The sequence below is a fragment of the Anas platyrhynchos genome, chromosome 1 (assembly GCF_047663525.1).
Source record: "Anas platyrhynchos isolate ZD024472 breed Pekin duck chromosome 1, IASCAAS_PekinDuck_T2T, whole genome shotgun sequence".
Taxonomy (NCBI): Eukaryota; Metazoa; Chordata; class Aves; order Anseriformes; family Anatidae; genus Anas; species Anas platyrhynchos.
The window spans coordinates 145,082,597-145,107,179 of record NC_092587.1 but is presented as its reverse complement, the minus strand read 5'-3'; the positions used below and the strand labels follow the sequence as shown (position 1 = coordinate 145,107,179).

The 24,583-nt window shown below is 42.7% G+C and overlaps 1 protein-coding gene across 12 annotated transcripts in view; it reads left to right on the top strand.

Moving 5' to 3' along the window:
• MCF2L (MCF.2 cell line derived transforming sequence like) overlaps window positions 1-24,583 on the top strand; it is a 152,005-nt gene that overhangs the window by 6,872 nt on the left and 120,550 nt on the right. The window contains exon 1 of one of the 12 annotated variants that reach the window (XM_038173326.2): window positions 9,566-9,684. The exons of 9 other annotated variants lie outside the window; for them this stretch is intronic. Coding sequence is in view for 2 of the 3 variants with exons in the window: in XM_038173321.2 (XP_038029249.1) it covers window positions 20,209-20,287 (79 nt within the window). In the remaining variant the exon portion in view is untranslated. Of the gene's footprint in view, window positions 1-9,565; window positions 9,685-20,147; window positions 20,288-24,583 lie in introns of those variants that run through there. 2 more of the 12 variants (XM_038173321.2, XM_038173328.2) reach the window with 2 other exon arrangements.

The following is a 24,583-nucleotide window of genomic DNA, read 5'->3' as shown; positions in this document are numbered from 1 at the left end:
AAATGCTCTTGATACTACTCTTTGTGCCTGGAAAAAGTGGGGCATAGTTTTCAAAATACGTACATTTGTGTTCTTTCAACTTGTAGAAGAGAACGGTGTAGACCAGGCAAGGAGTTCTGCTAGGACTAGGAATTAGAAACTTAGCTGCAGATAATTTTTTGGTAAACTGATTGAATTTTAAGTGCAGTCTGAAAGCTCTGTGTGTGTCATAACTGATACTGTTGCTAGTATCGGGGATTTAATGAATCATTGTGTTTATGACCATTTTGTCGAGTTTTGACTTGTAAGAAATGACGGTTCTTTATTAATACAATCTTCATGTTAATATTTTCTGACTTTGTTGAGGAACTGCTAGAAAGAATCTGCTCTGGAAAGAACTACAGTGGCATAACATGGTAAATACAGCGGGCAATTTGCATGGTGTTCAAGTTGATGTGTGGTTGTTTTGCTTTAGTTCCAGTACTTGTTCAGATACTTCTCTCAGGAAAAGAAGCTGCTATTTTTGTGGCTGGTAAAGAAAGCCATAGTGCCTTGCTCTGCGGAACCAAGCACCACAGTCTTCTGGTGGGAAGAAGAGGAGAGAGAAATGCTGCTGGAGAAAAAAAACTATATTGTTGTAGCGATGTTATTGGAGTCTTTTCACTTCTCTATTTTTGGCTTCTGTAAGCAAATGTGACGGGCCTTAGTCCCCCATGCAGCCTAGTAATACTGCGGGATGGAGAGCATCTCGCTGCTCTTCTCAGTTAAACCATATGTTGCTGCAGCTGAAGTTTTAACGCCTCTGTTCCCTCCCCCTCCCTAGAAACTCATCTGCTATGCTATTGATACTGCTATATTAACAGCAATATTTTTACTGCAATGTTTTTCTAGAAGTTATAATTAAGATCAGGTCTTCCATGTGTCTGGGAGTTTGCACATTTTTGCTTGAGAACATTTTGCATCTCTCGAGGCTTGAAAGCCTAGCTTGAAAACAATAGCTGAGGGAACATGCAAAACGCAGCTTGAAGCGGAGCACTACTGAGATGGGAGCACAGAATCCTAGAATATCCTGAGCTGGAAGAGATCCACAAGGATCATCGAGTCCAACTCCTGGCTCCACACAGGATCACCCCAAAATCAGCCCATATGACTGAGAACATTGTCCAAACACTTCTTGAAGTCCGGCAGGCTCAGTGCTGTGACCACTGCCCTGGGGAGCCTGTCCCAGTGCTCCACCCCCCTCCCGGTGAAGAACCTTTCCCTGATACCCAATCTGAATGCCAAAGGCCATCTGAGTTGTGTGTGCTATAGTCTCATTGCAATTTGGGTAAGACACCATTCCCACTCTTCTCTTTAGGAGAGGCTGGAAAACAGAAAGTGCATGGAGAAAGGATGCAGTTGAAGCCAATCATGAATCACTAATACATATATATACATATATATATGTCTTCAATACATCTATCACTTCTCTGTGCCTGTTACGTTGTTCTGCCTGGTCAGGACTGGATTCAGGAGCATTGTGCTTGGAGGCCAGTTAACGCAGCAACATTTTTGCTTGGGGCTGTTCTCCTCTGAAGATGTTCTCCTTGAAACAGTTGTCACCCTTTTTTTGTTTGCTTGCTTGTTTGCCTTTTCTTCAGATCTATTTGGAGTATGATTTTTTTTTCAGGCTTTTTTTTTAACCTCCTGCCATGATGCTAAAGCGATAGGAAAGCAAGGGGAACCTTACAGTATTTGTGTTATAAAAATATTCTAGTGTAATGCCTTAGGAACCGTAATTGCTGTTGTTGTAACAAACAGAAATGAGGGTGCTACAATTAAAGATTTTACAAAAACAAGAGGGTTATCACGACTGCCCATGTTTTGAGGAATTAAGTATCCAGGTGATTGCTGATTCCAAAGTCTGAAGTTTCCTTGATCCAAACTTACCTGAGAAGACGTACTTGATAAGTAGAAAATATTTTCTAAACATTTTAGATTATAAAACGGATGCATTTTTGCCATTTTAAATGATTATTAGAATTTTTGTGAGAAATTAAAATGCAGCTGAAAAGATAGGTGAATATTTGATATGCCAATTCTAACAATTGTGACTGTGCTGCAAAACAAATCATCAGGTGTTGCAGTCACAGGCACTGGAAATGCTTCTCTGTTACATTCACATGCTCTTGGAAAGAAACATGCTTGGTATCATCTCAGAGTCTTAAATTGCATTGCTTTGCATATATAAACACCTTTATGGTCCTGCTGGATGGCATTCATTACTGAAGTGGTCATCTTTGCATTATATACCTGTTACATCACCAATGTCTGGAATAGTTTGGTCAAGTTACATTAGTAAGACCACCAATAGCTTATCACCCGTGTCAGAAGGAGAGGGGGAAAAAACAGGCAAAACAGTCTCTTAAAGGCTTATACATCCTGGCAACTCTAGTTATACCCTGAAATCCTTAATTCCCCCACTGCCACCAGCCACAACTGTATAAATAAAATATTTTGGTAGTAATGTATGAGAGGAACACTGTAGGTGTTCATTATTGTAATTACACTGTTTCAAATTAAGTGACTCTATTCAGAAAAGCAATAGCCAATGCTGTTTGGATCAAGTCCATTCTACTCCTTGATGTCTACAAATACAACCTTTTAAAAGTCTTAACTAAAGAATAAGAGATAGAAGATGACATCTGAGAATCTGATTCTGCTGGTAGCAAAAAGAGTGACAGGATTAAATCATTGTGTTTCTGGGGAGAAAATACTATATATGCATACATTTATGCAATATATTGGCAAGATTCCTTTATTCTTGGAACTGTTGTACATTGCCCAAGATGTTTTATCATACTTGAAATCTTATTGGGATTTTAATTTTAATTTGCAATGCTGTACACATTACACCATATCTCAAGCAACTCCCTGATGGAAAGCTTTTCCAGCGGATAACTTACAAGCTAGATTAATACAGCTAACCGGTGTATGTGGGTAATGAGGCTGTGAATATCGTACCAAGTATTGCTGGTGGGCTTTTTTTGCATAAGCAAGAAAAGTTTGTCCAGACAAAATTTGTGATGTGGTCAGAGATTTCTGTTTTAGAATTCCGTATGCAGCTGCAAAGAGACTGCTTTTTTCCAGGAGTGACGACATCGTGGTGTAATCTGATTAACGCTGGTACGTCTTCTGGGGAACAAAGATGGTGTTAAAAACTTCGGAAGCTGTCTGCACAGATGCTACATTGCCCGTGACCTTTCTTGCCTTTAAAAATAAAATGATGGGGAGTCCCTAAGCTGTAATATACAAGCCTCTTAGAGATACATGGTCCTGCACAGAGCTGGGAGCTATCACTGTCACTGGTGGTGTCTGATGTAATGCTCAAGGGGGAACTCAGATTTATTTTTTCTTATTTTTGGTGAATGTAAAACTGAGATTACTCTAACTGTTGGCAGAGAAGAGTGTTTGGCACTCTTCACCTGCCAGGTGGCAGTGGATTGGCAGTAAAAGACTGGCTGGATTTTCCTTTGGGATCTTTCAAGTATATCCGTGTTGAGCTTTCTGTTTGGCACTCGTAGTTTGATAAGAGGTGCATGTCCAAATAGGATATAGCATATATTCTGTGTGCACAGTTTGTATTTTTCACTTTTCAAGGCTATTTACTTACAGCAGAACTCAGTTTTATAAACAGATCTCTTTACAGGTCCGTTCCTTTCCTGTCAGACTCAGCACATGTGTCTGAGCAAATGTTTGTATATGTTTATTAGCTAGAAGTCCTGCTTCTTACTAAAACTGAATTTCTATTGAAGGAGTTTAACTCCTCAAAATTAGACATGTTCAAAGCTAATTGGAATAACCTACCTAACAACATGAAAAGGAGAACATTTGCATGGTGAACTTCATCTGTTTTGTGTTTCTGCTTCAAGTAATAGAACAATGAAATCCCAGCTTGATTAAAATCGGCAGGAGTCTAGTCAGGATTTCCATCTAAGTCTTGAGCTGTGCAGGTTAACCAGCCTCTTAAATGAAATTAATATTAAGCATCTTACTGTAATTCCTTCTTCCCTGGGAATTACTGCAAATATGGAATATATTAAAATAAATTCTTGCTCAGCTAGCGGCATTCAGCTCGAGAAGTTAGAGCAGAAAAGCTCTATTAGTGTGAAAAGGCACTGCCAGCTGAAAAATGAGCTACAGGGAGGTATTTCTGTAACGTCAGCAATAACTTTGAGAGTGTGTATGTGAGCATGTGTGCCTATAAATGCATATAATTCAGTGCCACACATGATGAATTTCCATGCCATTGCAGAATCATGGGATCATCTAGGTTGGAAGAGACCTTTAATATCATAACGTCCAACCATTAACCTGACTTTGTGGGTCCTATCACTACACCGTGTCCCTTGGTGCTACATCTACGTGTCTCTTAAACACCTAAACACCTCTAGTGAATGGCTGCCAGCCAGACTCAACGCCGTTCACTGTGGCAGTTTGAGCCCAGCCACCCAGCCAGTTCTTCACAGGTTGCCCAAAGCCCCATCCAGCCTGGCCTTGAGCACCTCCAGGGATGGGGCAGCCACAGCTTCTCTGGGCAGCCTGTGCTGGTGCCTCCCCACCCTCTGGGTGAACAATTTCTTCGTAATGTTTAATCTAAATCTCCCCTCTTTTAGTTTAAAGCCATTAGTCATTGTCCTGTCACTGCACTCCCTGACAAGGAGTCCCTCCGTCCCCAGCTTTCCTGTAGGCCCCATTAGGAACTGGAAGGCTGCTGTAAGGTCTCCCCGGAGCCTTCTCTTCTCTGGGCTGAAACCATCAGTCAGCTGGGATTTCCCTGGTTAGCCATGTCTGTTGGCAAATTATTGAAAGCCAGCACTTCTGCCAGTGACTACAGTTCCCTTCTTTCCTTCCTTCCTTGGCCAGGCCACCAAGATAATCTTCAGGAACCTGTTGTACCATCTGTAGCTATAGTGAAGGCATGAAAGCATCTTTAATTTTTCTTTGAACTTCCCAGAGCTGGGAAGGATTTTAGGAGTTTTTCCAAGTTCTGTACGCAGCATTGTTGCACTTCTACTTTCTAAATTTGGAGTTTTCAGAAGTGCCAGCATAATCATGTTGAGTAGTGAGGTAAGAAATTATTCTCTAGCAATATTCTACTAGTAAAAACTCATTCAACTTTCTTGCATTTCTATATTTTCATGTTATATAGTTATAGATGTCTTGCCATTTACTCTGCAGAGGAAGCAGTAACATTTAATTTCTTGTTGAAATTAATAGCTTTTATGATAGTTCTGTATGTAATGAAACTCTCTCTTTTGATTTAAATCATGCTTCACTTTCCAGACACTCTCCATGCAAGAAGAAATATTAAATACTTGATGACACCAAAGTAAGAAAGCTTTGTCAATTCTGTTTAGTCCCTGACATAAATACCTTCGTGCTTTTGTTGCCTCAGGTGGCTCTAAAGAAATTGGAGAAGTGGCTAAGCAGAAGTGTAATTGAAATTCAGCAGGGGTTATGCGTCTAACCTGCTTAGGCTTTCCGTAAATCCCATTTTTCTGCATCCGTAGGCAGTGGATATCTGCGTAAAGCTGCTTGATTATAATATCCAAACAAGCAAAAAACAAATTCTGTCGTAGAAACTGACTTACCATGCTGGCAGGGTAATGCATGACCCTAGACATACCTGGAGATGTGCCTCCTGCCTGCTGAAGAGCAGTCACCTGGCACATTTAAAGTGCTTTCCCTCACTCCTAAGGCCATGAAGATGAGGTTGTGAATATTTACCTTAGGACTTGCATAGGTGCAGCAGAAACCATCCGAGCTACGAGTTTTCTCATGCTGCCTTCATGTCTCTCAGCATCACCTACGCATCCTCAGGGTAAAAAGCAGTGGGTTAGATTGATCAACTGGCTTCCAGCTGGCCCATTTATTAGGGAAATGAATTGCTTTGCCTCTGTTCTAGGCAATACCCAGATTAGATTTTGGGTTCGCTTGCTGCCTCTGGCTCTGGGGAATTTCCCAGGGCTGTTTCATGCAGACAGTGAAACAGATACTCAGATTTGCTGGATTTAGTGCACACTCATCGAGTGTTTAAAAAGTCAGACTGTCTCTACATTGGAGAGCAGTTTGATAACATAAATATTGGAAAACATTGAGATAAATCATGTACATTTTTCAAGTTTATTTTTGCATTTTGTTGCGACTACCACAAGTGTCTATGTCCAAAAAGGAACGTATGTAGAAACCTTCCTGCTGTTGAAAATACACAGCTATCAGGGAGCTCCCTTTCTGCATTATTCCTAGGTACAAACTGCAGCCTAGATGCATACGGTCATGTTTCTTGGCTGTTGAAAATTATGCTGGTTTAGAGTTGACTAAAATTGGTTAAACAGCCAGCTGTCAAGGGGAAACCCAAAGCTAAAAGATAGAGTGTTTGTTTTAATTGCTAGGGGCTAAAGAGAGTTTATTTAATTTGGGCTTGCAAGGTAAGTTACTCGGTGCACAGCTTTATTTTCTCAGCTCAGCTTATCAGATCTGCTTAAGCCTGCTTGCTGATCGTAAGGTGTGTAAGAAAAATTGTGATTCTTTAAAATTAATTGTTGCACATAGTTAAATGATTGATTGTAGTCTTCACATGTCATCTAAACTGATTGTTGAACAGTTCAATATATTTTCCATTGACTGTTATTAAACAACTTCTTATGTGGAGGGAGGTAAGGAAAACTGATTTTGCATCTGGAGTCGGTCAGTGTAAGCTCACAGCTGTCAAATTGGCCTGCCCTGTTTTGCAAAGGCTTATCTGGGGAAATGTGCTTCTGCTAATTACTACACGTGTGGAACAAGGGGAGCCCTGCTGCGGGTGTGACTTCCACCCAACCATCACCTTGGTGCGGAGCTGCTGCGCTGAAAATGATGGATTGGCTCGGTGTCCTTTTGGGAAAGCAGCAGCGGAAAGTAAGATGCCTGGGATTAACTGCTGCCGAGGAGGGCAGCCCAAAAGGTGAAGCTCCCAGAGAAAGCACATCGGTATCGTTTCTGCTGAGGTTTCTGGCAGGTAGGGAATGAATCCTTGAAAAGCTAGGCAGCCTTCCCAGCAGCTGCTGTTTCCAGTAAGGCATGGGGATACATCCATGAGATTATGTGTGTGCAGAAAAGGTATTAGGGACCTTTATAGTGCTGCTAGGGCTTGCCAAAAAATTGAAGTGGACCACAGCTAGTGGGCCTAGAAGCAGAATCAGCTCACCTAATGCAGCCCCAAAACCTCTTTGCTATCTGTGTATACACAGTTTTTTCTTCCCACAAAAAATCCTGAAAGTTTCCTTTGCTACACGAGCAGGGCTTGAAGGCAGAGGAATGGGGAAAAATTCTGCAGAAATGTCCCATTGCACATGTTAAGGATGCTGTTTAACTATTTTTTTTCCTTCCCTGTTCTTGCTTATTTTGAGAAACACCTTTCATTGTAGAACATGCACCCTGTCATAATTTATTGTATAGAAATTTGCTGTTCATTGGTGCACTCCTGTGCAGCTCCAGCTCTGAACAACAGCATGGTGTAGCACTCTGTGCACTCCGGCATATTTAATTTCACAGAAGTTGGCTGTGCCTGCCCTTTTCACTGCTACAAAGTGTATTTACATAAGAAGGCTGTAAATGAGGTTCTGGAAGGTATCAGAATGGGCCATATGCGTGCAGCCAGGCCTGGTCCCGGAGGGAGCAGGTGGGTTATTCTCCTGTTTTACCGACTGGAAGGGCGCCAGCAGGGATGCTGGGTTGGCTTTGGCTGCTCTGGGTTGTGCTCTCTGCTTCCAGGAGTATTTATACAGCTAATAAATAATTGCTTGAGATGTGAAGCATGATCAGCGCTTGGAGTGGGGATGCTCTTCTCTGATTGCATGGGGAAAGGAGAAGGATTTGTGTAGCTGTACGAAGCCAGGCAAGGACTGTGACTGTGAATCCTCGTCTGGATGTGTGCCAGTTAGCAGGCAGAAGAAATGCCAGTCTCTGCAGTGGGGCAGGAGGGATGAAGTTGAGCCCTTGGTCATTGTCTTTGGCTTACTTAGATGTAGCTTGTAAGAAATTTAGGTTGTTGCGTATCCCTCTCACAAGGTATCCAATCTTCATGTACTCCACTTAGGAAATTTGGACACCTGGTTCTGACCAGTGGAGGAAGACCAATGCTGGGCATCATAAGGCCAAAATCTTTGGGTTCCCTGTCATCAGCCTTTTATAGGTTCAAAGATCCTCTTGTTCCCTGTGACATTTTCAAGAACTTTTGTTTGGTCTGAGCTGGCTGGCTATTAGTTACTGCTGATATTTTTTAATCTGCTAATTGTTTCACAAAGAGGGAAAACAGGCTGAAAGAGCAAAAGTGAGTATAATAAAATTTACTGCACAAGCTTGGAGATTGTTTGAATATTTCTACTGGCAAAATTCCTGCCCATGGCTCTGTTAGCCCAGTGTATCTAATATTCCTAGAAGATACAATAAAAATACGTGGTCTCCAGATGACAACAATAAGTCACTGCTGTTTTATTAATCTATCTTATTGTTGGGTTTGTTTTCTTTTTGGAGGGGTGAATGTAGAGTAAACACACACTTCAAACTTCTGTTCTTTTCAGCTCAGGTTTTGCAGTGACCGCGATGCAAAAACACATAGAGAGAGGTGCCGTAAATGTTTTCTGCTTCTGTGCCTGGCCCCTTCATCTCTTTACATAGATTGAATCTTGCCCCTTCGTGTCCAGTAGATGTTGCTGTTGAATCACCAACACTGAAAGAGGAGGTCTGGTACTTTATACAGACAAAAGAGGTCTAATTAAAAAAAGAAATACAGCGTCTATGGGTTTTTGCATTTACATATGCCAGCTTGGGAATTTGCTGTTTAAATGAGAGGTAACCATTACATCTAACACAATTACAGGTTTAATGTCATGTGCTGGAAAGTGATTTTCTAGCCTGCATCTCCGTTAGGGTTGTACTAAATGTTTATATTTTGTACTCTCATTATAAGAAGCCTGAATCATGTCAGTGTTGGTGATATTTCTACAGCATGAGGCAGTTTTGTAAAGCTATTCCATACGGTAAGGGTAAGCATTCCCGCAGCCTCTCCAGGTCAGCATTTGTCCCTTGGAAGCTGGGGCATTGCCAAGTTGTCGGAGCACTTTTTGGGATGAAAACCCGTGATATGGGGTGTTTTTTGCATGCTTTTATCGAGGGAGACTAAGCAGGGGAGGCTGGTCCCTTTGGGAGAGTAAAACAGGATAAAGAAGGAAATGTTGAAAGGTAGCATGCTGCTTTTAGCAACAAAGATTATGTGTAGGGAAAGCTTTTATTTATTTATTTATTTATTTATTTATTTATTTATTTTAAACATTTGGTCTGGTCTTCTGCCAGAGTTTGGGGAAGAGTTTGTTATTGATTAGAATGAATGTGTGAGCAAAATACTGAGTAAGCAACTAATCTCGCTGCTGAATTTTCTTTTGCAACGACATGGGAAAGCATCTGCAGCTACTGGTTTCCTTGGAAACAGACTCGCTGCAAAAGCGAAATGCACTGCACTAAATCTGTCAATTTTACTGCGTTTGGGAAGAGTTTGACGTGCACGCTTGGACCTTTTCACCACGTTTGTTTCTCAAAAGCTGCGGCATTTGTGCCGTCCTCACATAAAGCACGTGATCAAAGGAGATGTGCTGCGTGCTTTGGATTTCGGACAGAACAACAAAGGTTGGTATTTACAAAAGTAAACATGGGCAGTGTTTATATATATATTTTTTTTTTTACAGCATCTGCTTTTCTCCACACTTATTTTTAAAGCCTCGTATTTTGAGCTCAATGCTATTTTTTGCGTATTGCAATCTTAGCTGGTTTTTGGGGATCAGAGAGCTGCTGAAAGTAATTGCTAGTACGTTTGCCTCATAATAGGATTTTGGCAGGACATTGGCTTTATTTGTAGTTTATTTAATACATTCAATGTGGGATACATATATGTGTTGTCACAGAAGAGTATTTTTGTTCTGGCTGTGGCAGGGGTATGATTTCATATATTGTGTTGGGATGTTTTAGTGGTGTTTATGATTAGCTTCAACACTTCAAGCCAAAACCAAATCTGTGCAACAGTGTGGTTTGTGCGGTTATATCAGGAAGAATTTAAGACTTTTATTTAATTTAAGACTCATTATTGGCTTTATGAAAGAGACGTTATGTTAAGCGAGCACTAAATGAGCATTAAATTGTTTTTGACAGGTATCTTTGCCATAGTTCATGTGAGTAACTGGGTGGCAAGCACATGAGATAGAAGTCCCATTTGTGACTGTCTTTCTGGTAGTAAAATGGTTTCCTGTATATACTGGGAAAATATCATATAGCACCGAGAAGGCTGTGCTGTACAGAAAAGCAATTTTAACCCATGTTGACAAAATGTTGGCTGTAGCTTGGCAAATATTAGACACATCTGGCAGCGATTCCGTAGTGGGATTGCTTTCTCAAATTGTCTTTAAATTGTTTCATGAACTCCTTTTTCTCTCTAAAATGGGGTAGCTGTCCATGTGAAACTATATGTAAGCCTAGTTGTTAGGTCCTTGGCATTTAGGATTTTACTCACGAGTATTTATCAGTCTTTGTTTCTGCCCCCCGCAGATAATGTTGCCTGTCTTGGCTGAGGTGGATCTATTTAAACAAATCTCTCTCTATAAGGGACTGGAAAGGAAGTTTCCATGGATTTTCTTTTATTACTGTTTTCTTTTATTGCTATTTGCTTTGGGTGCTCTAGGCTACTAATATTGCAGTAGAATACAGAGTACAGCGTGCTCTGGATACAAATTTAGCTTATTGGAGGGCTGGAGATGTGGGGAGAGCAGGCAGATACACTGTCTTTTCCATAAGAAACTAGTCTTTAGTTTTCAATGCCCTATTTCGCAAATGGCAGGAGGAGAGGAAGGACAGGGACAGAAAGAGAGTGGAATTATGTCACCTGTTACCCGTGATCTCTTTTCTGCACACTGTCCTTCCCCTCCTTATTGTCGCTACACAATTAAAAACCTCAGAAACGAATGTAAAAATATTGACTCCGTTGTAAAGCAAACAGTGCAGTTCCATGAACAAACGCTGCCTAATCCCACGAAAGCAGGAAAATACAAGTTGAAGCGTATCAGAACTACTGCCGCTTTTTGAGAGCTCTTTGTCTGCGCTCTCTTACCACGCCGCTGATGATGACTCTGCCAGATGTCCCACTCGCACAAGCGTGTGGCAGCAAGGAGAAATCGGATATTTAGAAAGATGAAACGAGATAACAGTTTTTTACTGGTAACAGTGTGTTATGGAGAGATTTTGGGTAGTTAGATATCTGTCTAATGTATTTGATAACGTCACTGCAAGCGTTATTTGATAGGTTACTTATTTTTATGCACTTCTTTTCTTTTTACCCAGCAGAGCCTTCCAACCAAAGCTACTTGTCAATTTTTACCGTTTTAGCAGGTGCTCCTAGTAATGGCAGGTCCAGCTGTGCTAATAACCACGGATGCCAAGGTGACTATTTCATTAATGCCTTGCTCAGTTTCTTTAAAGGGTCTGTCAAGGTCGTGGAGGAAGTAAATGGCTTTTAGAGTGATGCTAATGCAGATCAGCCTCTAGGGAGACTAGAGACTTTTTTTTTTTTTTTTCCTTTGGTGTGTGTTGTTGTGGTATAGCTCAAGTTTCAAGTGTTGCCTTCCAGTGCATGCTATCTGGCCTCCTCTACACACTGCCTGTTGCAATCACAGCTTTTAAATTACATATCATAATTCCTGCCTCTACTGATTTATTGGCGATACGCATCTCTGAAAATGCTCTTCCTCTTGCATGCACGGGTGGGAATGGTGAAGAGGATCAAAATGTTCCCATTCAGAGATCCAGGCATTGCCACAAAGTGTACAGGAACATGACTGGAGGCTGGTCCATCATATATTTGCTGTCTTGTAAAGGGAAATACAGTACAATAATTCTTTATTTCCTTGAAATCTCTTCTAGGCCTAACACCCTGACAATAATCATACTACAACACTAATGACAAATATATAACTGTGTACGATGAAATAATGCAAGGTGCTTTCTTTTTTGCCTGACACCTTTGTGTATTTTTCCTTTACTTTCTTGGAAATTTTTGTGAATTTATGAATTTTTCATTAAGTTGTAAATTTTTTATATTGTAAATAACACCTGACTGGAATCGGATCAAACCCAGCAATACAGACAAAACCTTTGAATTGAGATATCCAAGTTCTGGGAATCTGTCTCAGTGTGCATTCAGCTAGGAGTGTTTGAGGAAACTGTCAAATATTATGGTTAAATCATCATGTAGTAGCTATATCTGATGAGCAAACACAGGTGGGTAAACTGCATTAGAAGTACATGATGTGACTGCACAGATGCTCTGCTGAGGCTCTATGTTGGTGAGCTTGAAAGCTGAAGGATCAAGTCATTTCCAGCGTGTTGAAACTGGTCTGATAAAGAGCTCTGACAGCAAAACTTTGCAAAAAGAAAACTTGTAGAACTTGAGAAATGCTATGAACACAGAACACGAAATTTTGAGGAAATCTCATTTCAATCTTTTAGTCTCTTAAAACATGACGTGACTTAGCAGACAACTAAGAACAGTGTGATTAAACAGCAATTAAGAATACCAGTGTTGAAAATATTGTTGTGTACCAGTTGGTGTATCACAGAGGTTATTAATTACCAGCAACTGTGCAGCTGACTTGACAGCATAGAAGCAGGCATGCCTGATGAGCTGGAGGAGCCAAGCTGGAGCAAGGAATTGTGTACAGTGCTCTGGATATGAGTCCCTCTGAGAGCCAATCCCTCTGTCTTAATCTTTGTGGATTTATGTAGCTAGTTCTTGATTGCAGTTGTGATCAACTCAACTCAAAAGATATTTTTTTCCAGTTATCCAGACATTACAAAGCTTAAAAATGATTGAAACTGTAGCCCATGCAAGCTCTTATGTGTAGTAAATAGTTTGTCAAAGCACATTTTTTACTGCGTTTTAAAAACAAAGTAAATGAAAATAAAGGAGCATTGCGTTAAGCTTGTCACTGAAAAAAGCAATGTTTGTTATGGATTGGAAATAGCTTTAAGGTGTGTGGGGGTAAAAAGCGATAGCAGCATGTAATCGAAATAATAAAGACATTTACACGTGTGCTTACCTGAGAGAAGATTTCATGCTCTGGCTCTGAAACATTTCTCTTTCAAAAGCAGTAGCTATTCAGAACCATGGTCTTTAAGGAAAACTAACAGCAGTACTGTCGGGAGCCCATCAGAGCACAAGTTTGATCTTTGTTTCAAGCAGAAAACATGACAGGGCTGTGTGGATGTGGCTTACAATGTAAAGAAGCTTAGGCATTTTGCTTTCTGACAGCTTTACTGTAATGAAAGCAGAGAAATAAATTGAAGAGTAGTCTGCCCATCTCGCAACATATAGTGGAGACCACCTCCCACAAAAAGTCACTTTATTTTGCCCAGTTTGGGAAGTAGCATCTTCTATGATGCCTATCAAATGGAAAAATAAACAATGGGATCTGAAAATGTTCACTCTTTCATATGCTAAGTATAAAGACAAATCATTGTGAACTGGAAATAGTGATTTTTTGCATGTCAAGATATGAAAAAGTTGTAATTGTCTGCAAAAGCCTTTCCTTAGAGGCATTTTTTTGCCTACCTGGAATCTCCTGCCACTTCTGAGGAGATCTGGCCTGGGCTTTCCTTCCTACACTAAGCATCTGCCAACACCAATGACCAGACTAAGAACAGAACAGGCCAGCTGGAAGGGACCTACCAAGATTGAGTCCAACTGATCATCCTCTTCATCCATCTTCTAACCAAAAGTTACGGCATGTTATTGAGGGCAATGTCCAAATGCCTGTTGAACACTGACAGACATCGGGCATCAACCACCTCTCCAGGAAGCCTGTTCCAGGGTTTGACCCAAATGTCCAAATGGTTTGACCAAATGTCCAGCCTGAACCCCTCTTGTAATGCTATTTTATTTACTAAAGACTATATTCTATAAAATCGACTGTGGCATTAGCTTGTTAAGGAGATGAACACAGAGAAGTTTAAGCTCTGTTGTAAAAGCCACAAAGGAACCACTGAAGGAACTGGGGTGAGGGTAAATGATCAGCGAGTCTTGTGCAGGGCTTGGCCTCTACAGCTGCAACATTTGGGGTTGCTAGAAATTATTGTCTTGTTCCTGAATGCTTTTTGAGACTCCTTAAAGTTTTCTGTTCCGCATCAGGACGAAGCCAAGACCTTTAGCAGTGCTTGGGGTGCAGTCCAGGAGAGGCTGCCTTGGGGTAGGACTGATGCCTGAGATCAGCCAGACCACTCACCAGCTGGATTGTCCCGTGTCCTAGGTGCTTTGCTCTTCTGAAAAGGGAAGGGCTTTCCGTGACTAGAAAGCTCCAGTGAACGCTACGTTTTACAAGCTGTGGAAGTGGAGTAAAGGCAGTAAAAGTTTAAGATAGTTCCCATTAATAAAGGAAGTTCAGAATTAAAGCTGACATCTTTCTACTCCGTCCTTCCTCTATGACACAACTTGTCAGCCTGTTCCTCGGGGGGAAGCTCTTCACTTTTATTCTGTGCAATCAAATTGAATGGTCCTGGAAATACCCTTCTTTTTTTCTTCTGAATACCTTTTAGATTACCGACTGTATGTGAAATTAGCAATTATAAGTGACAGCTCAGTATCACATCTCGTTACCGTCATTTGCTGGGAATGTTTTAAATCAGCCCTGCCTCTTGAATGGCAGAGCTAATGAACTGGTGTGTGCGCAGCCAGCTCTTTTGAAAGAGTGATTTTACAAACTGGGGCACGTAGTAAGATTTGAACTTTTCCTAATACTCCAAATCTGAACACACACACACACAGAAAAGAAGAAAAAAAAAAAAAAGGATTTGAAGATTTAAGTCTAATACCTTATAGGAGTCCTCAAAATTCTTGAGCTTTAAAAAAAATATTGGAAGGATTTTCTTCAGTAGAAATTAATTTTATGACTCCTCGCCCCGTATTTCCTCCAGCGTGGCAGAAGAGTGTTCTGGATTGATTTCATTTCTGCATGCAAATACGAAATGCAAACACTGAGGTAAAACGTGACCGTGGCATCTCTGCATCCTAATTCTATTACTTATTTAATTCTCTCAGTACCTTTCAATATTTGCTTGCTTTTTTAAACCAGAACTCGTTTATTTCCACTTTTTTTTTTCTATGTTTGAAGTACCATAGTTTCATTGTATTGTTTTTTTTTAGGGGTTGGAATACAATTTCCCTTGTGTGGCCTTTCCTTTAACTGTACATACCCATGGAATTGTCCCGAGAAAGAAAACAACCTAACAATATTTCATTTCCTTCCACATTTAGTATACAGCGAGTTCTTTCCCCATTCACCTATGTGCTTCCTACCTTTGGTCTTCCTCCTCCAGAAAACACATCCCTCATCTATAAATACACGTCAATAAAAATAAAAAGGAAGGGTCTTTCTTGGCACTGCCCTAACTAAAAGGCAACATGCTTCCTTGCCATACCTGCTTTTCGAGGAGTGCAGCTGCTGGTATGTCGGGGTAGTTTAGCTCCTCAGGTTGGAGGAGATAAAGAGCTGCTCCAGCTGTATGCTAAGCATGGATAGATGGGGGGTGTTACACCAAATAAACTCTTCCAAGCCCATTATATCTACGCTGATAACTTAATCCGATGTGGAAAAAGAGGAGGATGAAGAAAATAACCGAATGGCGTGGTTACTGGGAAACTTGGCATACCAGAGAAAGAGATGTACAAATGACATTTCATTCATTTACTCCCCAGAAGCAAGGGAGGCTAGAAAAAAAAAAAAAGAGAGAGAGAAAAAAAAAAAGAAAAAGAAAGGACATAGCCCTTCTACACTAGGAAGTATTGAAGCCTTTGATCTTATCAGTAGGTTTAAGTTCATTCATGCTGAAGAGCAAACTATAAAACTACAGGAGTGTGGGGAATGCTGCTCCACATATAAAACTGAAATACAGGATATGCAAGAAATGAATTATGGAAGAATTACTGTGTAAGCTAAACCTCATGACCTAATCTTGATGTTTTTTAAGGAGAGGCTAGACTGTGACAGATAAGGGAGAAAGAAAAGCATTTAGAGACTGAAAATACTGAGAGGAAGGTTGGGCTGAATGGGGAAGGGGCATCTGAATGGGGAGCAGGACGGGTTGCCCAGGGAGGTGGTGGAGTCACCGTCCCTGGGGGTGCTCAAGGAGAGGCTGGACGTGGTGCTTGGGGACATGGGTTAGTGATTCTGTGAATCTGTTCTCTGTATGACACCTACTGTCTCTAAGAAAAATAAAATAAAGGATGATCTGACACTGGGAATGATAGGGATTCAGTAAATTCATGCATTAGTAAACAGGGCATTATTTTGGCAGAGTACCTCTATTAAATGCTCCCGCACGTCTGAAGGTTTCTTTATTCCATGTTCCTGCATGAACCTGGCCCACACTCTAGCTTTATGTGAATGCAGGAGTGTCAAGTTTTTAAGAGAAAACTTTCACTTTTTTTTTCCTTCCTGCATGTATTTGCAGGGCAATGACTTGTACGAAGCAAAGTTCTCTGTATTCCTTCAGATTGCGAATCTAGGAACAATTTTGTCCTTGTGGAAGAGCGAGGTGTTGCCAAAAACTGAATGCTGCCATCTCTGCTTATGAATCCCAGTTTCAAATCCCAGATGCTTTACATAATAAAGCCTAACTGGGCTGATTACCAAGAGAACTCAGTCATTCAGAAAAATAAAAGGGAAAAATCCCTGTGCTTCATGAAGGAAGAAGTGGTGCCAGAAAGAGGCTGAAATGTTAAAAATGCATTTTCTATTTGGATCCCTCATATCGACCGTCCTGTTTCCTCTTTTCCCCCTCCTTTTATTTAAGGCGAGGGATCGGTATTGCTCTTGTGCCTCGGCTTTAGGTGGAAGTTCTTTGCAGGACCTGCGAGGATCTGGGCTATGCCAGCCACGTTCAGAGGGGCTAGTCCTGCTCTGCCAGAGTCCGGCGTAGGTAAGTGGCTCACGACAGCAGCGATGTGGGTGCCCGTAGCTTCAGTGCTTCCACCTCCATTTTTCATGGCACATGGTGTTGGGTGCAGGATGAGGTGCAGCTGCTTTGCTGGCCTGATGCTGAGTGCATGATACGGCTGGAAAGCAGCTTGGGATGTGTGTCGGAGGGGTTAGCTGGGTTCACGTAACCCTCCGTGTGCTCTTTGCAGCAAGTGGTGGGGTAGGGCCCATGCAAAGTGGTAGGGAGAAGTGGATACATTTCAATTTCTTGTAGGTTGTGCTCTATAAATGGGGTTTCTTTCACTGCAGCTACTATCAGGCTCTTAGAGGAACCAAGCTCCACTGGGTTAAAATAGAAGCCCTCTTGTGGATCCGTCACTCATTGATTCAAAAGCAAGAAACGGGGTTGCTTTAGGTGTTGGGTTTGCTGTGGGTGGAGAGGAATTACCGATGGAGCAAAGCAGGGATTTATTTCTTCGGAGCTTCAGCTATTCAACATATTCCGGAGTGAGCTGGGAATGGAAACAAAGCATAGCAAGACCAAATTTGCAGACGTAAGAAATTCTTCAAAATAGAATTCAATGCAGTTGGCGAATGCAAATGCAATTGGTGATGCTACGCGACCAGTAGGTGAAATTAATTGTACAAATCGTGCACATGGGACTGGAGAACAATATTCCCTGGGTTAGCTGTCACCCTCAGCGAGATATCTGGGCTCTTTGTGGGCAGTTCCCTGCAAACAGCAGCAGCTCAGCGGGCACTCGGTGCCGGGCAGAAAGGCAAACAGCACGCTGCGAGGCGCTGAGAGGGGAGCGGAGAACAACAAAATCTTTCTGTCAGTGTGTAAGCCATGCTGTGACGGCCTCTCGAGTACCGTGTCCCGCTTTGTTCCCTCTGTTGCGGTGGAATCGGGGTATGGAGAAGCGTGGCAAAGGCGGCCAGAGGTATGGAATTGCCTTTGTACGAACAGGAGCTAATTAGTGCAGGAAATTTTCTGTCTGGAAATAAGGCGGTTGGAGGGCACATAATATCACCTACAGTGGAAGCCTGTACAGTCATGAATGGCTTGGGAAAGTGAATAGCTGGTGTTTATTTCCTGCTTTTTTTTTTTTCCTTTTTTTTTTTTTCCACTGCTTCACACAAAAGGCAAACTGGGGCACCCAGAAAAATTTCAGGAAGGTAGTTGAAAGCGAAGCAGTTTTTCGCGCAGCACGTCATCAGATGCTGAAATTCATCGACAAATAACACCGTGGAGATCAAAGAGGAGTTAACAGAGAAATCTCTGGGTATGTTACTGCAGCTATCTGTTGTTTATCAGGCAAAACTCGTTACGTGATTACACGTTAACAAGGCAGAGCAAGGTTACTGAAGCTGGCTCCTCACAGCAGAAGGTTGTTGCTTTGGACGTGGCACTCCATCCCACAGCCTTTGTTTCCAAACAAACCTCAAATCTCCATATACACCCATGGATTCGTGCCCTTTCTCTAGGGCCTTTGCTCTTAGTTGACCACGACCTGATAATCGTGGTCTTGCTGTTCATCACTTTTTTTTTTTCCTTTGTAAAAGTGCTCTCTTAGGTAGCAGTCAGATAAACACACCATTTTTTGGCTATCGTGTCCTTATAGATGGTGTATTTATCTAAGACTTAATTGTGCAAAAGCTTGTTTGAAGCTTTATTGTCATTTCCATTAATATACTTTAATCATATATAATACAGAGGTGCTGTAGGCCCGTCATACTTGGAGTGGCAATGATGTGGGACTTACTATAAATGAATATCTAAATATGATTTAAGTCATTTCTATGGTCAGAGGAAGCCTGGATAGGTTGGTGTGTCCTTTCCAAAAACCACTTTAAGTGCATCCCCTCCTTAGGGTTATTGTTAAGAGTTACGAACAAGTCTTCATAGCCATCCACATGTTTTCCCAGAAGGGCCTCCTGCTTTCTGCCTGCTGTATATAATTTGTAGGAAAGAGCTTATGTCACAAACAGCACAACACAGTGCTTTTAATTGTGCAGGAAAACAGCCTTTTTTCTTTTAGCCACAGATAACATTTTTTATTTGATGGCTAAAATGCAAGAGGACGTAGCTAAATCCAGTGGATTGATTACAATGGTGGGAAAATTAAGCTGAACATCAACAAAATCACGACGATAATGAGATTTAGTAGGCATTGAGATAGTCTTGACCAAGGGAAGTGTTAAAAGCCTCACTGTTTGAAACGTGCACAAGAGCCTGTATAAAAGCCCTGAAAATCAGTCACAAGGAGCACTACAGGGTCTCAGACTTCAGGATTTTCAATATCCCTAAAAGCTCTCTTTATCCCTAAAATATACCCCATAGAGCCAGTGGAAATGTATAGGCTCATGGGCTTGCTTTTCTTAGCTGACCTGTGTAGTTCTTTTGTGTTTGCCCCATCTGCCTTGCGGGCTCTACAGATCCAGAAGTGAAAACCCAAGCGGTTTAAGTGCCTCAGGTGGCAAAAAAAGCAGCACTTTTTTGGAAACGCAGTTACAGAGACCGCTGTGGCTCAGCATTTAAGCAGTCAAGCTCGCCTGAACAGTCCAGAAGATGGTTGCGATTAATTCAGCGTTCAAAGGAAACTCGGAGTCCTCGGCCCCCCAAAACGAGCCCTCCAAGCGGAGCGTGAAGGCGCTGTGCAGGCGGAACAGCCTTGACGTTGGCAGCCGGGAGCACTTTTCCTCCACAGCAGCTTGCCTGCAGCAAGCCGACAAGAAGGTACCAAGGAGGCTGCTGCTCACGTAGGGATGAGGACAGGGCTTCATGCGAGCCGTCACCACTTGCAGTTTCCTAACCGAGCAGCTGATGCAGCGCAGACCTTCCCAGCGCTTGCAGCGGGCTGGCAGCACCGAGCGAGCCAGCCTCTCATCAATGCCTCGCATTAATCCTTCAGTCTGAGGGCTCGCTGCGGGCAAAACCCTACACACAGAGGAGGGGAGAGAAGTTTCAAGCGGTCCTGCTGGAAGCACCCACCTCACCCAGGGTGCAGCCTGCTGCCTCCTGTGCGCTGACGGGGAGCTGTGGGGAGTCATTGAAATGCAGGGCTGCGGAGCGCTGCTGTAGTGCTGCCTTGCCTTTTTTTTTTTTTTTTTTTTTTTTTTTTTTTCCCTTTCTCCTTCCTTCTTGAACCGGGGGGAACATGTTTGCTGTGGCTTCTTTTTGTTCCGTCAGGGAATGAGATGCTGGCTGCGAACTGAAGAAATGGCCCTGGAAGAACTGATGCAAAGATTAAATGCGGTTTCCCGGTGCACTGGTAGGAGGAGCTGCTGGTCTTAAATAATGTCTTGCCTTGATGCTGTTAGCGATTTTATAGGATTTGCGGAAAATCCTGGTAATCTGACTAGCATTCTGGGTGCATGTTCGCATTAATAGGAAGGAAAATGTTTTGTCGCGGGGTTAAACTTTTGTTTATTTTGACACTAATTAGCATTTCTAGTGCTTAGATATTCATGAGGCTAGCTCTAAAAGGTCCTCTGGAATAGTTTGGGTAGCTGCTAGCCCAGTCAAATACTCTAAATGGGTCTCAATTCCTTTTTTCTCTGACTCAGCTGGAGCTAAGAAGTGGGGGGAATTACAGATTTGTCTAGTGAAACCTGGAGCAATGAAAAGCCCAGCTAACTGTAAGGCACCACAGCCAGGCTTTTAGGTGGATCTAGATTGTTTCACGAGAACGAAGAGTTGAATAGATTAATCACCCTAAATTTAGATTTACATCTGAGTGGGTTAAAAATTGCAGCAGAGCTGCTAGAAAGTCTTTTTAGCTCCGTGAAAAGAGGATGGTGATTTCTGAGGAGTGATTTTCTTGAAAATGTGAATGTTTATGTGTTCAAAACTAGAGCTGAGCAGCAGTGTGCGATAAGGTGACTGTGATTAGATCTGGGAGTGTTTTCCTGGCTATTGCTCATGCAGAAATGTAAACGTTTCAGAATAAAAAGTTACCTGGAAAGAGAAGAGATGTGATTTAGCATCCTTTGAAACTGCCTCTTTTGCCCTTTAATCATAATCTGCTGACAGATCAAAAATCTTGCATCTTCTTGTCATCTGAAGCAAATCAATGGTTTGCTGATACAAAGCATTCAAGGTATTATTCTCTGCAGAATCAAAACTTGGAATTTTTCTCCTAATTTCCCTGAGCCATTGTTTGCTGAGACTTTTTTGGCTTTTTCAGCAATTTCCATGTGTTACAAAGAGATCATTAGCAAAATGGCTGATGCTGTAGTCCAGTGAAGAGAGAGATTAAATGACAAATGTGGACTGGACAGATTAGCTGCATCAGTGTTCCTGGGCAGGAGAAGCAGGTGTTTTATCTTCTTAGTAACATTTTTTGGGAGGAAAAGCAAAACTTGATCTGGCAAGAACAAGCATTAAATTACAAGTAACAGTTACCATGCAGACTATTTTCTTTTTCCTTCTCTTTCTATGCACTTTTCCCCTAATAATCGTCCTTTGTTCCAAACATTTCCTTATTAAATGCTTGGATGTTTTTTTTTTATTGCCTGTTTTTATTTTCTGAGCGGGTAAGGAAAAAGAAAGCCTGTCTATTTGCTGGGGCACACTGTCTTTTGCAGTTTATTTTAATAACTCGTGCAGCATTTTTTCACTCCCTTAACATCATCGCTGTTGCTTTCCTGGGGTTAAGATAAATGCTTACAAGGTGTGACAGCCCTGGGCAGTGATACAGGAGCCCTTATTCTGGAGCTGAAGTGCAATGAGCCACCAGCATGGCAGGGGTCCCTGGCTTGCTGCTGGCAGCGCCCATCACTGCCCTGTGCAAATGTAGGAGCGCCGTGACCTTCATGTGAGCCACCAGCGCTACTGAGTGCTATTTTCACACTTGCCAGCAGGCTCTGACTGTGGGCTGCTCTTCAGCTTCCTAAGCTTGTGTGTTTTTCCAAAAAAGCAGCTGTTATTTTTACTGCCAGTTTCGTGTTTGTGTGGTTTAGCTGGTTCTTATCCTCCCACTTTTCTCTCTCCCTCTCTAATCCCTGTGTGGGTATTCCCTAGCCAAAGGCACCTCTCATCTCTTTTCTACAGCCAGTGGATTTATTTATAGTTAGCTCGGTTTCAGTTTACCTGTCTCTTTATTTCTTTGTTTGGTTTTGCTTTGCTTTGTTGTTGTTTCTTTCAGGTTCCTCAGCCTGTTTCTCTGGCGCTATCTCCTTTTCTTGCACTATGCTGTCCTTGGGTTAATTGTCTGCTCTCTGGCTTCACAGCTGTCCTTCAGTTGACTCAGAAACCCTTTGTAAGCAGAGAGATTTCCTTCACAGCCCACGATCATGTGCAGGTTTTATCCAAGCCCATTTTTCACTAGCTCACGAGCAATTGAAATGCAAAGGTTCCCCTCGTCCCCCATAGCTCGACTATTCACCTTCAGGCATCAGTGGATTTTCTCTTTTTTAGGGCTGCAGGACGAAACCTATTCCTCTTCCTCCAGTTGTTTCTCCGAGCACTGCCCCGGGGAGGCAGGCTCCAATTCACCCCAGGTGGTTTTAGACATCTGAGGCAGGTCAGGCAGAAGAGGAGATCCCCTAAAGGCCGGGCATGGTGAAAGGCAAGAAGGGGGCAGTTCAGGAGGCGAGTCCTTCCAGCTTCTGAGGTGCCCACATGTGTCCCTCAGCTGGGGGAGGCCCGGAGCAGCTCAGCTCCTAACCCTGGGTTAGGTATGTAAGTTAGGTGTGGTAAGTCTGGGTTGCAGCCCATAATCTTTTGCTGTTTGTGCCTTTTCACCACACCAGCCTCTGCCTCTGGCTCCTCGCCCCCTAGCAAGTCCCACATGTCCATCTGTCTCTCAGCAGGAGTCCTCCTGCTCCAACTCTGCCCAAACTGATTCAGTCACATTCCCAGCCCCCTGGTAATGCTCCTTGCCCCCTCATGGCTGTGTGGGCCTCTCACAGGATCCCACAGTGCCTTTCTTGGCAACATTTTACAAATCTGGACAGCTTTCAGTCAGCTTTTCCTGACTATTTCTCAGTTTGCTCACCTTCACCTTACCCTCCAAAGCCAAACTTGGCCATAAGTCTTGCTTTTCTTCCTCCTGTGTTAAGTTAGACCCTATCCCACATACCTCTGTTTAAGGGCAGACCTTCCCCTCCAGTGAGCCCATGCTTTGGAGAACCAGCCCTAGGCCTCTGGTCACCCCATAAACGGTTTCTTTCCACCTTGGAGAGGTGCCATTGTCACAGCTCCCATCTGTTTCCTCTCCTTCAACAACACTGGAGCGCTCTGCAAAAAGAAGAAACATCTGCACATCACGGAAGATAAATATATATTTTCCTTAGGAAATATGTTTGCAGTGCTAGTGTTTTAAGTGCAGGTAGCACGGCTTAGACATGTCAGCTTCAGTCAGCTGCCAGGAGCTCCGGACTTTCTGTCATACCCACAGCTGGGGCCAAAATTTTACGCTTCATTTCCCTGGCTTTCTCTTCTTTTGAGTTTTGAAGGCAGGCTCAAAATGTCTTGAAAAATTACGAGGAGATGTAGGAGGAGAGGACTGGCACACCACCTTGCTGAAGGAAAACGTGCCCCACATCACTGGGAAGAGTTGGCTTGTGCAGGGAGCGATGGGGCACCCTCAGGCACACTAAAGGGATGTTTCTAAGGTATGGGCAGCTGAAAGGACCTGTTCTGCTGGCCTCTCCATTCCTGCTGTCCTCAACGTCCTCCCCTTGTGCTAAGCAGTGTGTGTTAGCGAGGTCCCAGCCTGCATCGCAGTGCAGGCTCCAGAGGCTTCTGCAGCTCCTGCTATTATGGCTGGTAAAGGGCGAGCAATTATTTTGTTGTTTGTGCTGGAGGAAAGGAAACACAGAGGTGAGATGGAGTAACCATCACAGGCACCCCTGCTCTTCCTTACTTTTCAGGTATCTGCTCTGAGTTCACCTGATTTCCCAGTTGGGGAATCGAAACAAATCTTTCTACGTGTGGCAGAGCACTCGGGTTGATTTGGCAGCTGGACAGATCTGAGTCTGAGGAGCATCACATTACCGTTTGGCAGCTTCATCAGCTTTCTGCATGACTGCTGGAGCTGCAGAGGTCCAGCTGAGAGCCCTGAGATCTGCAGCATCTGCTGAACCCAGGTGACATTTGGTGGCAGCAGGTGTGCCTCTGCCTGGTGCGAGCTTGCTGGCCTTCGTTTCGCCTCTCCTGCCCCTCACGTTGGGTTTTGGCATGAAAGATGCCTCAGTTTCCCAGGCCAGAGGGTGTAGAGCAGGCATGCTCTTCCGATCGTGGTATTTCCAATTTCAAGACTAAAGGTGGGAGCTTCAGTTTCTATATTCTGGCCTAAATCAAAATCTTTATTTTACCCTGAAACAACCAGACCAGTGGAGCTGGTGGGAGTAAGGGTCAGAGCAGGCAGCAGTCTTTTGCTTCATTAAACAGAGCTGCCTTCGGGTAATCTGAAGAAAAATGTTTTGATCAGCATTAAGGTTGAGTAAGTTTTATTTTGTAGCCAAATTAGTGTTGCCTAAAAATTACATCTCCAAAAGAGATACTCAGTAGGATATTTTCTTTTTTAACATACAACAAAAATTGAAAAGTGCTTACTTGACTT